This window comes from Hippopotamus amphibius, chromosome 11 (genome assembly GCF_030028045.1).
Source record: "Hippopotamus amphibius kiboko isolate mHipAmp2 chromosome 11, mHipAmp2.hap2, whole genome shotgun sequence".
Lineage (NCBI taxonomy): Eukaryota > Metazoa > Chordata > Mammalia > Artiodactyla > Hippopotamidae > Hippopotamus > Hippopotamus amphibius.
This window is the reverse complement of record NC_080196.1, coordinates 106,896,854-106,913,074: the sequence shown is the minus strand read 5'-3', so window position 1 is coordinate 106,913,074 and position 16,221 is coordinate 106,896,854. Positions and strand designations below refer to the sequence as shown.

General features: G+C 35.4%; 1 protein-coding gene across 1 annotated transcript in view; it reads right to left on the bottom strand.

Moving 5' to 3' along the window:
* The window catches only part of CCDC102B (coiled-coil domain containing 102B), a 251,247-nt gene that overhangs the window by 202,123 nt on the left and 32,903 nt on the right, over positions 1 to 16,221 (bottom strand). The window contains exons 2-3 of the mRNA XM_057700148.1: positions 6,932 to 7,614; positions 5,157 to 5,377 (exon numbers count right to left, since the gene is read on the bottom strand). Coding sequence (XP_057556131.1) covers positions 5,157 to 5,377; positions 6,932 to 7,537 — 827 coding nt within the window. The 5' untranslated portion in view covers positions 7,538 to 7,614. The remainder of the gene's footprint in view (positions 1 to 5,156; positions 5,378 to 6,931; positions 7,615 to 16,221) is intronic.

The window sequence follows — 16,221 nt, the reverse complement described above, 5'->3', positions numbered from 1 at the left end:
CTACGTGAAGTGATGGGTGTGTTAATTAGCTTGATTGTGGCAATCATTTCCAACATATGTGTATATATCAAAATATGTCATACCATGTAAATTGCGGACGATTAAATAGTCAAATTTCATAAGGTTTTGTATGGCATGAAAAGAATGTGCATTCTCCAGTTGTTTTATGGGGTCCTATATATGTCCATGAGATCGAGTTTGTTAATTGTACTATTCAAAACATATCTATCTTTGCTGATATTTTTATCTATTTGATCTATTCATTACTGGGTGAATGAACTAAAATCTTTCACTATGATGGGAGATTTCTCTATTTCGCTTTGTAGTTTTATCCATTTTTATTCATATATTTTGAAGCTATATTATTAAGTACATTCAAAATTATAATTGTTATAAACATTCTTCTGGTTAAAAAAATCATGTCATACACCTTAAATATAAATATAAATTCTATTTGTCAGTTATAAGCTTCTATAAAGCTAGGTAGCTACATAAATAAATAAAATAGTAAATAAATAAAAGCCACAAATTACTTTTAAAAATGGCAAAGGTTTACTGTATATCCCATTAGTGACAGTGAATAAATAAGTAAAGTAGATCTTCACTATTTTTTCTTTATTTTCTATTCTTTAACAATATTACATTAAATATTAACCAGACTTGCATGCAATTTTTTCATTGTCTTAATTGAGAAATATTCACATCCATACCTATAGATTTTTCTCATGCTAATCACTGGAGCATTTTCAATTTGCTGCAGTCTCACCAAGATTTAAAATCTCATTTTATTGAGAAAAAAACACAATATTTACTGAAGCAAAGAAAAACAATTGAAGCATATGGCTCTTCTTATATAGAAAACAAATTAAGAAAATAAAATTGAAGGGGAGATTAAAGCTCAGATTAATTGACACAAGGCTAACATTTTGTAAGGGATTCAGGTGCCATCTGCAGTTTACCTTTAGAACTAATTCTAAATGCTAAAAGAGCACACCAAAATATTTTACATCATCATCTGTCTTACTTAAGATGTAATATTGCCAAAGTTCCTCTTCGTAAATGTTTAGGTACACCTATTCTATACGAGGATCAGTCTTCCCTCCCTCATCTCAAATTTTCTACTTCGGAACATTTTTTTTTTTTTTGAGACCAGAAATACACAAATTCTCAGTACATGAGCAGCTTCCAGGTATTGGGTAATTATTCATCAAACTGAACAGTGCTAAGAAGACAAATAAAAGATAAACTTTAGTGTTTTCGTTGAGGGGGTTCTCGTCTGTGACCACGGGTGGAAATGATTCCCTGAGTTCTCTAGGTTGATTCCTGTGCTCTAGTCAAGAAAAGTTTCCCACTAGCTGGGAACACAGAAAAAATTACATTCACATCTTCTCAACTCCAGCCACCCACTCACTGAGATTCCAGGAGGAAGAATTTAAAAGATTAGACAGATTTATAGTAATAGTATATACTGTATCCTTGGGAAACATTCTCTTGATAGGAAAAAGGCTTTGCTCCAGCCTTATGTGGATTGCAGGCTGATGTTATTTCACGGACACATCGTACCCATGGGACTGCTTCTTAAAGACGAGAGTGAGAAAGCAAAATGGAATCAAAGGCCCCGTTTCCCTCTTATTCTCCAGGCTTATTCTCCAACTTATTCTATGGGTTCTCTGCTAAAGTTGCTGAGAATTGGAGGATTTACTTATTACTATGGAGACTGTTCATTTATTCCAAGGAAATCAAATATATATGTACGTGTACATGTGTACGAGTGAGAGTGTAAAGACACACATGTGTATCATTAAAACTGGTACCTTGGGGAGTTTACATATAGGAAAGAGCATTTTCACATTATTCTTATTACTTTATGTTGGTGAAGTAACATCGTGAGTGGGTTAGAGAGAAGTCTATAGCCACTAAAAAATAAAATCCTTCAAGAAATGAAGCCCAGAGGTTAGAGCTTGACTGAGACCTGTAGTTCCAGAGTACATTAATTGTTAATATGCGTGCAGGTATTCAATTTTATTCTCTTTTCTACTAATGTTGATCACCTCTATTAGGAATTTACACTTGATGGTAGAAAAATAAGTATTTATTCTCTACACAGATACTTAAATTATCACAATCTGTGTACATGGTGAGGTACAGACAAAGAATTTGAAAAAGAGAATTAGTGGTAGGAATAAATTTCAGAGGGACTACTGAGAGACTTGTGGCCGACAGAAAAGGATTGGCAGATAAAGAGCTTATAATACCGGTGAAAGGTTTGTGTGCCTACTCATCACTGTTTCAATCCATTTAAACCAGGGAAATTAAAACCATTATATAATATATAATTATATTCATACTTAGTGATAATACACATTACTCCCAGTTTTTTTTTTTTATTCTGCCCATTAAAAGTCATAACTAAAGAGACGGAAAAATAATTATTTTCAGATTTGGGAACCACATTTTTAAAAAAAACACAAGCACTTTAAAATACATTGCACACAATGCCAATGATTTTCTAGGGTAATCATGAGGGAACAACAACAGCAAAAAACCCCATGTTGAGTAATTCATATTAGTGGCCACTTTCCCAGACATTGTGTTTGATGCTCATAAGAATTCAGTGAAGAGGGCAGAAGTGTTGCTATGTGACTTCTGAAGCCAAAAAATACCACCTATTTCTCCCTGTGTTCTTCAGATGTTCACTTTCAACCAAACCATTATACTGTGAGGAAGCCAAGTGGCCACACAGATAGGATACATGCAGATGTTTCAACTGAGACCCCAGATGAGAAAAAAGATCAGCTGCCAGAAATGGGAGTGAGACTTCAGATAATTCTACACTCCCCCCGTCTAAAGTCACCCCCAGCCTTTGAACTATCCCAGCTGGAGCACATGTAGCAAGAGATGAGCTGTGCATACAAATCCATGCTCAAGACTCATGAACAGAATACATAGTGATTGCTGTCTTAATAATAATCATCATTTGGGAAGTTCTGTTATAAAAAATAGATCATTGGAACACAGGCATCACTGTCCGTATTTTCACAAACTTGACAATAGCACACTCTTGGCTAACCCAATGTCATACATTCAGGGTAGTCAGAACCAAGATGAATGTCCAGGTATTTTAATCTCAAGTCTAGTGTCCTTCCTCTATACCACAATGAAAATAGCATCTTTTCTGCAATCAATACATCACAAAATTGTGAGTTGTGCATTATGAAGATTAAGTATCTATTCATTTTTATTGACTCACTGAAATCTACGAATGTTGTAAGAGTTAGATAATACATGGGCTCTTTTAACCATGTATGAGGGTGAGTCAAAAATTATTCGCACTCTGGTTATATTAAAACTTCTGTTGCCCACATTGTCTTATCAGCGCTTTCCATTCAAGGCTACTGTCTCCCCAGTCACTGATGTGCAGGTGTGAACATGTTACATAGTTCCTTTGTAACTGGAGTGTGAGCAAAAATGTATGCCCCACTTGTGATTTGCATGAAAGAAGAGCAGTGTGCAGTGATTCATTTTTTGTGGTCTAAGGGTGTACTTGGTGCCATGATTTACTGAAGACTTTGTGCGCAGTATGGAGAAAGTGTTTTGTCTTGAAGAAGTGTACATGAATGGACAGAGAAGTTCAAGGAAGGTTGCGCGAGTGTTAGCCATCAAGAAGGAGCCAGACGCTCGCCTGCATCCATGGCTAATTACAACATTGAGCATACACATGAAATGATTCTGTTTTTTGGGATTCTCAAGGGCCAGTATTGGAACATTATCAAGAAAAAGGTTCAACAACCAACAGTGTTTGTTACAGTGAGATGCTTATTGAAGAGCTGAAGCCTAAACTTTGGATTAAACACAGAGGACTGCTATCCAAGGGCCTTGTGATCTTGCATGATAATGCACGTCCGCACACTTCTGCCCACACTGTCAACACTTTGCAAAAACTTCATTTTGTGGTGCTAAAGCATCCTCCCTATAGTCCTGATCTTGCTCCATCAGACTTTCACCTGTTTGGTCCCCTGAAAGCAGCCCTACGAGGACGAAGATTCACTTCTGATGAAGAAGTGAAGACAGTGGTGCATTTGTGGCTTGCAGCTCAGCCTAAAACATTTTTTTTTATCTTTATTGGAGTATAATTGCTTTACAGTATTGTGTCAGTTTCTGCTGTACAACAAAGTGAATAAGCCACATGTATGCATATATCCCCATATCCCCTCCCTCTTGAGCCACCCTCCCAACCTCCCTATCCCACCCCTTTAGGTCTTCACAAAGCATCAAGCTGATCTCCCTGTGCTTTGTAGTAGCTTCCCACTAGCCATCTATTTTACATTTGGTAGTGTGTATATGTCAATGCTACTCTCTCACTATGTTCCAGCTACCCATCTCCCCAGTGTCCTCAAGTCCGTTTTCTACATCTGCATCTCTATTCCTACTCTGCCACTAGGTTCATCAGTACCATTTTTCTAGATTCCATATACATGTGTTAGCATACAGTATTTGTTTTTCTCTTTCTGATTTACTTGACTCTGTATGATGGACTCTATGTCCATCCACCTCACTACGAATAGCTCAATTTCATTCCTTTTTATGGCTGAGTTATATTCCATTGTATATATGTGCCACACCTTCTTTATCCATTCATCTGTCGATGGACATTTAGGTTGCTTCCATGTCCTGGCTATTGTAAATAATGCTGCAATGAACATTGTGGTATATGTATCTTTTTGAATTATTAATGAGGGAATACAAAAGCTTGTTGACAGATGGACAAAGTATATTGAAAAGTAAGGAGATTATGTTGAAAAGTGATGTATTTGTCTTTTCTAAAAGTTAATTAAAATAAATTCTAAGCCAGAGTGGGGATAATTTTTGACTCACCCTCGTACATTAATAACCATATACATTCATAAGAAAGGTGAATCTACCAGAGATGATGTGAAAAAGGTTATGAATTTAAAAATGACAAAAACTAATGGGTGGTAATTTACTTCTCAAAATTCAAAGAATGAGTGTAAAATTCAAATTCATTTTTAAAATATTAGCACTTAATGACTAATCATAGGTAAAATACATTATCAAATGGCCAGTTTATTAGAATTAACAATTTTAAAAAGTTTGAAAGACAGGCTTGGTTAAGGAAGACAATGATTAGTACTTACTCTCTTTCTTTCCGGAAGATTTTTTGGAACTCATCCAAATGCACCTGCAAAGCTGAAATTTCAGGCACTCCATTCTCCAGAGGCAGATTTACTATCTGCAGTCTTAATTCAGGTCTCATTGTACAGTTTTCAGAACCACCATTCTTGAATAAATCAGGACAATCTAGATTGAGTTTCATCTCCTCATTTAATTTTAATGAGTCAATAATCAAAACTTCTTCCTGAAAGAAAAAAAAATACAAAACAGTTACTGTTGAATTTTAAAATCCAATGGAGAAAAGTCATGAAGAAAACATATTTTTGAAAGGAAATAAAATGTTATGATTCAGCATCAAATTCATATTTTCATTTATTTATCATTCTCTAATAGTGTTATATGGTCAAACTTTTACATTTTTCAGGCTTTTTTTTTCCTTTCAACGTTCTACCTCATTCTAATAAAATAAGCTTCCCTGCAGTCTTTTAAAATTTTTCATTTATAATGGAATCTTTGTTATATCTACCATAAATCCCATACATCATGGAAAGGCTTAACTTTTTAGATGGAATTATAGAAAAGCCAGATATTAATTGATTTTAATGTTTTTAGAGATGGAATTAAATAGAAAGGGGTAATAATATAAAGGGTAAATAATATAAACTATTTAAAGAGATAACATGAATTCCTAAAGTTTCCTGAAGTATGTCCCATGAGTTGTTAATAGTAGTAACCACATTAAAAAAAATATATATATATACAGGGGGTGGTTCATCGATAGATAAGTGTATGAACTGCTAGATTAAAGTTTAAAAAAATGTATTATGCAAAGAATTCTCTGAAATTTCAAAATTCCAAGTATACCAAGAAATTCCAAAAGTGGGCAGTGTGAAGCATTCCCTAAAGGTATTTGCCTATGGCACCCATTTTACAGGAGTGAATTGTGAGGCCAGAGTCCTAAACCTTGGGAACTGTTTAAATTACTGTATGTATGTAATTTATTAGTAGTGGCTTATTAGGGTAAATGGAGAAAAATCTCTCTAAATATTTTCTTTTAACATAAAAAATGCTGGGTTAACTCTGGCTAAATATTACTACTATCAGTAATATGGGCTGAATTATGTCTCCCCTAAAACTTTTATGTTGAAGTCTGAACCCCCACCCCCAGCACCTCAGAATGTGACTGTATTTGGAGATAGGGTCTTTAAAAGGTAATTAAGTTAAAATGAGGATCAATAGGGTCGGCCTAGTGATGGTATCCTTATAAGAAGAGCAGATGCAAACTATTTTACATAGAATGGATAAACAACAAGGTCCTACTGTAGAGCACAGGGAACTATATTCAATATCCTCTAATAAACCATAATAAAAAAGAATATGGAAGAGAATATATTTATATGCATGACAGAATCACTTTGCTGTACAGTAGAAATTAATACAACATTGTAAATCAACTATACCTCAAAAAGATAAATTTTTCAAAAAAAGAAGAGAAAATTTGGACACAGACACACACAGAGAAAAGATGATGAGAAGACACAGGGAGGAGATGGCCAAGGAGGAAGGCCTCAGTGGAGACCAGCCCGGCTGACACCTTGATCTCAGACCTCTAACCTCTAGAACTGTGAGAAAATAAATTTCTGATGCTGAAGCCGCTCAAGTCTAGGGTACTTAGTTCTGGAAGCCTAAAGAAACACACACAGTCTCCACTGGTTTTGCTACTTTTCCTCCCCTCATTTCCATATACAGCTTTCAAATATGCACATAATCTCTGGATTTCTCTGGACTTTTTTCTGACCTTACTAGTTGCGTTCTCCTTTGTAGGAAGTTCTCTTCTTCCCAAACGCTCTCTGATGGACTCACACATTTTGGAACCAATTTGCAATGTGTCTCTCTGTGCATAGGACACGTCTATGAAACTAGGAAGCTTCCGGTCCTGGGCGACTCTAGTTTCCACAGCCTCCTTTTGATGTGACAAACTTTGCTTCTTTTTCAGTGCACTCAGTTCCTTCGTGGTCATCTCTAACTTTATTCTGAGCTGTCTTCCTTCCTCCCTGGCGCTGTTCCTTTCGGCTCGAACTTTACTCCACTTTTCTCTCCAGTTGGCCGTGCAGTCTGACCACCATCGCATGGTCTTCTCCATCTGAGCGGCTCTGGCCTTGACCTCCTCCAGTTCCCGCAGGCGAAGTTCTTCACAGATATCCCAGTCGTTAGTGTCACAGGAGTGAGCACGGAAGTTGTGAACCGCATTGGATTGCAGCCCATAAAGGGGCAAAGAGGAACTACAGCTGTCCCTGGGGGACGACTCAGGTGCCACCAGGTCACAGGGTGGTTTAACTGATGACTGCTGCATCTGGAAGATTTGCGTTTCCTCAATTAACCGATGAATGGAATCTAAATTCATACCTATCTTTTCAGGCCTAAGGAAAGGCAGAGAACATAATCACAGTTGAATTTCCTCTGCAATTATAAGAGCAAGACCTACATTTAAAAGAGAACGTTGGTGAAAACAATGCATCTTTTCAACATTGCATATTTTTCTTCCCAATGTAACTAAAAATATAGAGGAGTTTATGCATTTGTAATTATCCTCAAAGAAACAGAAATTGCTCACATTTAATTTTGCCAAACAAGTACAAGTAAATATACAAAGATGCAATTGGGCATAGCATAGGACATGAATAATTCATTTTAAGAAACCCAGTTCTTTTCAGGTAATATTTATTGCAACACACATTGTCCATTAACTGCTCAATGGTCCCCTTTTCCTGTGCTAACTAAAGCACAATTTGTTCAGGTGGAAGGCAGAAGCTATTGATCTCTGGAAGGATAAGCCCCTATTCTGATCCCAGGGGCTACATCATGAGTGGTCTAAATCTTCCATGACGACCCCCATTTAATTCACCATTCACTGGTCTTAAAGCAGCATATGACCTGGTTCTGGCAGATGAGATGTGAGGGGAAGTCTGCTAGGAAAGCTTCCCATCTAGAAAAATGTGAAAACTTCAGAATGAGAAACGCTTTTTCCTCTGCTTTCTTCCTGCCTGAACAAAGACATGATTCTGGAAGAAGGCAAGTGTAACAGCCCCCCTGTAACGTTAAAAACAGTGGAACAGATGGATGAAAAGTGCTTAATGTGAGGATGGAGCTGCAACATGAAACACAGAACCCATACCTCTGGTTTCTTTGCTGTGTGAGAACGATTACCTGTATTTATTTAAGCTATGATTGTTGCGTTTTCTGCTACTTGCAGTCAAAATAACATTTAAACTGATACAGGAATTAATTTCTTACCATGGTTAATATTATGATAAGTTCAAAAAATAAAATGTTATGAATAAGACATGGTCTTTGTCCTTAAAGATTTTATAGTCCAGTAGATGAGACAAGCACATATAAATTTAAAATACATAATGTTCATATAAAAATACACTTATTTAATCAAATTTTTTTAGCATTGTATTATGTGTTAAATCAATGTTAGCTTCCTAGGGTATGTATGAGGTGCTCTAGGGAGCACTGCTAAAGAAGTGATGAACTGTTTTCTAGAAATGAAGAGGCTTCACAGACAGCACTGAACAGAGTCTTAGTAATTTCAAAGCTTTAAAAAGGAATTCAAAACAGTTTGACGTATAAATAGCAAAGGCAGGTTAATTGGTAAATGCAAACCTTTCTTATCAGTATGTACACCCATTACTTTATTCAATATAGCAACACAGCCACATGAAGGATTTAGCAAGTGGAACATTTTCTTCAAAACAAATGCTCGAAACATTCAGATTAATCTAAAATTAATAAAGTTCTGTGGTTGTATAAGATTACCCATTTTTATTACCAAAGAAGATTTTCTGGTATAAATAATTTTAGATAACATTTTATATTCATGACGTTAACTACTCCCTTTTTTCATTTCCTTTTATATAGTTACAGATCATAAACTGCCTTTTATGAATCATCTATTCAATCAACTGAAGGGGTTTCATTATACCAATTAAGTTACAAAATAAACTTCTATTCACTGAAAAAAAGACTGTATAATATTAAATGCATATCATTTTTCAGTTGTAGAAAAAAACACATTTTAATGAGTTCTGTAGAGATGCCAACCCAATTCACTCCTTATTATAATACTTATTATAATAATATAGATTTGTGGTTGTAATTATTTTTATTAACATTAGTATATGTCCAATCATATTTGAATTAATGCTGACTTGGAGCAACTGTTCCTTTCATTTACTATAATTCAGGGGGCAATGATAACATAACTGATGAAATTTCTTGGACCATTAGTAAACCAAGACCAATATTAAAAAAACAAAAGAAACTCCTAATTAGAAGCCTACCAAGTATTATATATCTGGGTATGTGTATATACATATATATATTTTTTTTATATATATATTTCACTATTAAATGATATATTTCTTTTGGTGGAAATTTCAAAATGAAGACAGAAAATTTATTTCAGCATATTAAACTTAAATTTAACCTTGCCATTTTTCAAAATAAATCAGTATCATAAAATTATAATGTCTTTTAAAATGTCTCTTTAACTTTTATTTCACTAGTGTTTTGAAGACTCTGTAATTGGATTCTGGTACATTGAGATCTCACCTACCAATTAACTATGTATTTTTTCACATGTGACTAAACACAATTGAGTTGCGTTTAATTATTCAGCCCTTGAACCTGAGTAGTATTTCCTGTTCTAAAGTGTTTCCCAAGCAAATGTAAACAGGGATATTTAATCCTCACGTGTATTTATTAAAGCATTCATTTTCTCTATACATATGTACCTAATCTTCATGTTTTGTTTCAGGTGATTACGAAACTATTGTCAGTGCTTGTAGCACTAAGCCTTTGATGGAAAAATATTTTAATGCTATCGGCTCTGGTTTCTTATATTAATTTTTGCACTGTTTTTACCACACACAAAAAGGAGTGGGGAGCACAAGGAAACTCTTGGAGGTGATGGACATGTTTATAACCTTGAGTGTGGTGATGGTTTCATGGATACACACATATGTCCAAGATCACTAAATTGTATACATTAAATACATGCAGTATTTTATACCAATTATACCTCAATAAAGCTGTTCTTAAAAAGTTCATAAATCAGGCTACCATGAATACTGTAAGTATTTTTGAATGTACTATACAGCCATAGTAATAAACTTTGGTGGGTCCTCAATGTATAGACTGTATTACTAAATGTATTCTTTCTTGCCAAAGAGGAGCTTAATGTGTGAGACATCGGGCTCCAGAGTCTACTGGTCCAAGTCTGACTCTGTCACTGTCCAGATAGGTGATCTTGGGCAAATCACACAAATTGACTTTGCCTCATATCCTTATTTGTAAAGAGAAGCAGAATTATCATGTGCCTCACTGGGTTCTCGTGACCATTAAATGGGAAAATGCCTACAAACTGGTTAGCCCAGGCTGTCTCTTAGGCAAGGTGACCATTCTTCTCAGTGCTATAAAAGTCACTAATATATCACCTTGGACTATTGTACTCTTTGTTTTCAGTTTCTTTCCTCTCTTTTGAAAGAGAAATGGCGAGCTTAAAAAATAGGGATAGCCACACTTAAATGTGATTTACAAAAAAAGCTCTGAAATTCATGGAATAAGGGTACAATCTCAATTTTTACATCATATTAATATTACTCAGTGAAATATTCAGTACTATTATTATCTCCATCCCAGATAAGAAGAAACTAGGGCTTAGGGTTCTAATGTAACCAGCCCAAGTCAGACACTTAGAAGGAGTCAATCCACAGAAAACAAATTTATGGTTATCAAAGGGGAAAGGGAGGTGGGGGAGGGGTACATTAGGAATATGGGATTAACAGATACAAACTACTATACAGAAAACAGATAAGCAACAAAGATTTACTGCATAACACAGGGAACAATATTTAATATCTTAAAATAACATAATGAAAAATAATCTGAAAAAATATATATGTATGTACATATAACTGAATCACTTTGTTGTACCACCTGAAACTAACTTAATATTATAAATCAACTGTACTTTATTAAAGAAAAAAATTAAAGAAAAAGAAAGGAAAAGAAAAAAGGGGGATCCACCAAATCTGGGAATTAAGGAAATTTGAATCCAGACCCAATGCCCCTCCATATCAAAAATCTCCAGCTTCAAAATACCTATTTCCACAGCAGTGAGGTCATCTTTTAGATTATTTCATAAATACACTTGGCAGAGTTCCATTCTGGATATTTTTATGTTTGGATATCTCCCATTAAATCACAGCACAAGCAGCCCGCTGATCCTGACATTGCGTTTTCAGTGAATTCTATCTCCTCCCCATCGCTTAAAGGACCTGTGAAGTCTGGGCTTGTCCGGTCCTCCTTGCTTCGGCCATCCCGGTGTGTCTGTCCCTAGCACAGACCTCACCTCAAGGATCTCCTCTGTGCGATCTGATTGCTCTGCAGCCGCCCTCCCCCCTCTCCCTGCACACCCAGCTCCTCTGGCTTCCCATCCTTCAGGGAGCAGCTCCTGGGACCTGTGCTCGACTCTCTTCCATCCCTCGAGACCCTGCATCTGAGGCCCTCTCTCTGGCCTCCTCTGTGCTAGTGAACAAAATAGACATGGCTTCTGCCATCCTGGGACCTTGCTAATTACCAACAGCAATAAATCAAGCTAACAATCACAAACTTTAACTGTCTTTGGAAGAAATAAGCAGCATGTTGTGATTTAACACATACCTATATCCTGAGAGAAGTCTCTCTGAAGTAACGTATTAAGTGTTCTCAGAAGAATGAGGTGGACCAGACATAAAAGCATTTTTGGCAGAAGTTACATTATCAGGGCAGAACCAAACAGGGTCCAAAGGGATTTTTGTTTTATTGTTTATACTTATTGCTTTGCATTAGCCTATAGGAAATGAATTTTAAATGAAACCCTTCTTGGATTTTTTTTTTTCTTAAGAAGCATAGGACCTCTAATGCATATGCAATAATGTTCATAAAAGCCATAAGCAAGGAGAAAGTAGATATAAAACATAATGCTAAGGAGCAGTTGTCACTATAGACATGTCATAAGCTGGGATAAAAAGAAAAATAGAAGGATCAGTGTTTAATATGCAGGAAGGTAAAACATCATATTGTATTTTAACATGTGGCGTGTCAAACACGCACACGTGATTAGCATAAAAACCTATGCATCTTATACAGGTCAACACAGAAAAATACAATATATTTTTAGGAAGGTTTTGCAAGACAACACTAAATATTACATGTGAAGACTGCAGCTGTGATACTGAGGTCAGTGAAACAATTACAATGAATGACTATATGACATCACATCAATATAAGTCAAGCTTTGCCCACAATATTTAAAAATATTATACTTTAAAAATTCCTACATGGTGACAGATTATACGGACAGTTATGGTCTATGTTTACTGAGGTGAATGTGAGATTTCAGAATCGTGTAGAGGTAGGAAATACTTGTACAAAGAGGGCAACTAAATATAAAATAAATTGGTGCAAGTTGCCATTTATTTAAAGCTTGGATGCTTTATTTACTAAAAGCTGTATAGTATAAAATAAGCACAAATGCAAACATTTTAAAATGTGTATATTTATGTTTTCCAAGAGTCATTATTGAATTTAAATTGTATTCTCTGATCAGATAGAAATTATCTTTATTTTAAAGAACTGGAATTCACGTAAGTGCTGACTTTCTTTAGCCGACTCTTCGTTGCTTCCTAACTTTTTAACTTCTTACTATTACTTAGAATTGTTGAAGCCATGTATCATTGTTTTAAGTCAATGTGATGACTCTTCTTTAGTCTAGGTTTTCAGGAAAAATTATTTGAGAAAAGTGATGTTTCTTAGATAATGCTCAGTAATAAAAAATTAACCTCATTTCTTATAAAATAAACTTTCAGAATAATCTCTCCACATAGCATCTGGATGTTATTGCTACCATTTCCAGAAAATGGTAATGTTTTCTATGCTTTTAGAGGCTAAAAAAAATTAGCTACATTAAAATAATGTCCTTTTAGGTCATAGGTAAAAGTGATCAGTATTATTTCTTCGGAATATGAATGAAGGAATAAAGATAGATCCAAAATCCACAATCCATTTTATAAAATACCAATGTATCATTTGTAATGAGTCTTGGAAAAGTAAAATTTCTGGTTTTTGGCAGGCTGATCACCTTGAAGATTTTATAGTGTTTTGCCTGCCAAGCACAAAGTTAAGTTCAGATAATTTAGAATTTCTTGGAGGGTACAACATAATTTAACTACTCTTGTGTAGTATTTGGGGTGTCAATCAGGTTCTAGAAATTTCTGTTTTAAAATATTCCTGAAATGTCTCACCAGTGAACAAATATTAAGACAAAGATATTTTATCTAAGATTTGTTTACAGCTTAAGTATATTTCTTCTAACAATACATATAAAATCTGTGCTACTTGCTACCTGTTTGTATGGGAGCCTGACACTTGAATTCCTTAGTACTTTATGTTTATTTCAAGGTTTCAGTGAAGAAAACCACAAACTATCCCAATTTCTCATGCCATCTAATCCATCTCAATAGTGCCAAGTAAATAAGCCAAAACATCCATTTAGACCTTAAGTCAAAAATTGAAATTAATATTAGCTGTGGTAGAACTATAAAGCCCAGTCGAATCTCATTTTCATGTAAGAATAATCTTGCTACAATTTCCAGGTGGCTAAGAGTCAGGATGCACATTTTATTGGAAAGAACGGCAAAAATCTGGTAATGTCAAAGATCCTACCACCTTCCAAGCTGGGCAGGTGATCCTGAATCTGGAATTTACATTGCTATGTTTATACCATTTTTTTTTCTGTAGTTTTGTACAGATTAAATAATATAGAGGACAATAAAACTGCATCCATAAATATTAGTTAGAAAATTAAAATAAAATCCAGAAGAGCACATAGCCAACAACTCAAAGTTATAATTACTAAGTCATAATGTAAGAGCGAATGACCTTATGAAATAACTCCTATCACAGTTTCATGACAAACCAAGTGGTGCTAAGTGAGAGGACCTATGCTTTCAACTTTTTTTTCTGTTTGTTGTTTATTTAAAAGCCATTCATTTGTTAACGCTATACATTTTCTTTAATATTGGAATTCATCAACATTTTCCAATATTTATGTCCATTTTAGAGTTGCAGTCAACAAAGCCACAAATCATCCCTATTTTTCTATGCATTTCCTAAGCAAAATTCCTAAGGCATTCACCCCATTCACACTTGCTCTTAAAGAATGTGTGTGGCTAAGTCAGAAATTCTTCATGGATCTGGTTACACTTGTCTTGAACAAGAGAAAGCTCTTTTCATGTCAGTATGATTCAGTAATGTTTTCTCACACCCATTTGATGGAATGTTTGTGTAGTGGCCAAACTGCTCTATGTCAGCTGACTGGCAAGTTTTCACAGGCTTAATAATGAGTTTGCAGAATACAACCCAAATGACTGTCATATTTACTTTTGAAATGCAGTTATAAAAATTTTTAATAAAAATATTTATTCTCAAAGTCTGTTCAATTTTCCCAACAGTACTTCTTTACATTAATAATCCAAATTGACTAAAATGTATCCCGCATCAAAAAGCTAAGAGAAAAAATTGAACTCAGAAGCAGAAATGTTCTAATGTATTTAGATATTTGTGAGCTATACCTATGCATAATATTTCCAAATACTTTGTTTCATTCACCCTACTTCCTACAAAAGCAAAGCAGTATTCACATAAAGGCATGCATGATATTTATTACTTATGCATAATCTGGAATTTAATTTTCAGCATAAAGAGCTTAAAACTGGTGGCAGAGATTAAAATTCATCCTTTTGAATGATCAGATCAAAGAAAAAGTCTTTAAAAAGCCCAACTCCCCCAAATCACAAGACTAGCAGTGCATCATATGCTATAGAAAGCATACGGAAAAGGTGGAGCAAGATAGGTTTTATTCTGGACAAGAGAAAGACCAGATTTAAGGAACCCACACCCCCCAGAGTTCAAGAGGTAACTTGGTAGCCCTTGGATTTGCAGCTACTCTTTGTAAGAACTAATGAGGACCTGGTACCCAAAATACTTGTCGCAGTAGTTTTCTGAAGTTTCAAAATTACCCCCTCCACCCCCCCCCCCAAAACCAAGAAGGTGTGTAAGATTGTCATCTTTGCCTTGATGGTCAAGTAAAGCAATATTTCAAATACAGACGTTAGTATTTAATTTATTTATTCAGTATAATCATTAGACAGTGTCACGATGAAACACATTTAAGTTGAGCTAAGGGAGAGTAGACAATTCTGCAAATAAGTAACACAGTAAAGGTGGTATATTAGTTTCCTAATGCCCCTGTAGCAAGTTACCACAAATTTAACAGCTTAAAACAACAGAGACTTATTATCTTACATTTCTGAAGTTCAAAAGCCCCAAATAAATCTCTGTGGGCTAAAATCAAGGTGTTGGCAGGGCCGGTTTCTTCTAGGGGCTCTGAGGGGAGAATCCATTTCCTGACACTTTCCAGCTTCTAAAGGCAGCTGTACTCTGGCTTGTGGCCCCTTCCTCACATTACCCCACTCCTTGGCTCCCGTCATCACATCTACTACTAACACTGACCCTCTCTCCTCTTATAAGGACCCTTGTTATCCCATGGGTCCAGCTTGGATAATCCACAATAATCCCCCATCTCAAAATGCTTAAGTTAATCACACCTGCAAAATCTCTTTTACCACATTAGGTAACTTACTGCAGGTTCTCTGGAAATCAGGGGTCCGGATGTGGACATCTGTGATGCGGGTATTATTCAGCTGACCATATGTGACATAGTGAAAACAGACTGAACTCTGAAACTACAAAGATATGAGCTTGAATTCTTGCTTTGTCATTTACCATTTTGTGACCTTAGCAATTTAATTAACCTTTGCGATAAAGCTTCTTCATCTATCAAATGGAGATATTAGTAGTTTTGTAATAAGTTGTTTCAACAGCGTCACATGAATTCGCCCTCCCTACTGGACCATTCCCATTAGCATCCCAATTGCATTTTTGTCACCTTCCTCATCAAGCAAAGGTCCCGTTTCCCTG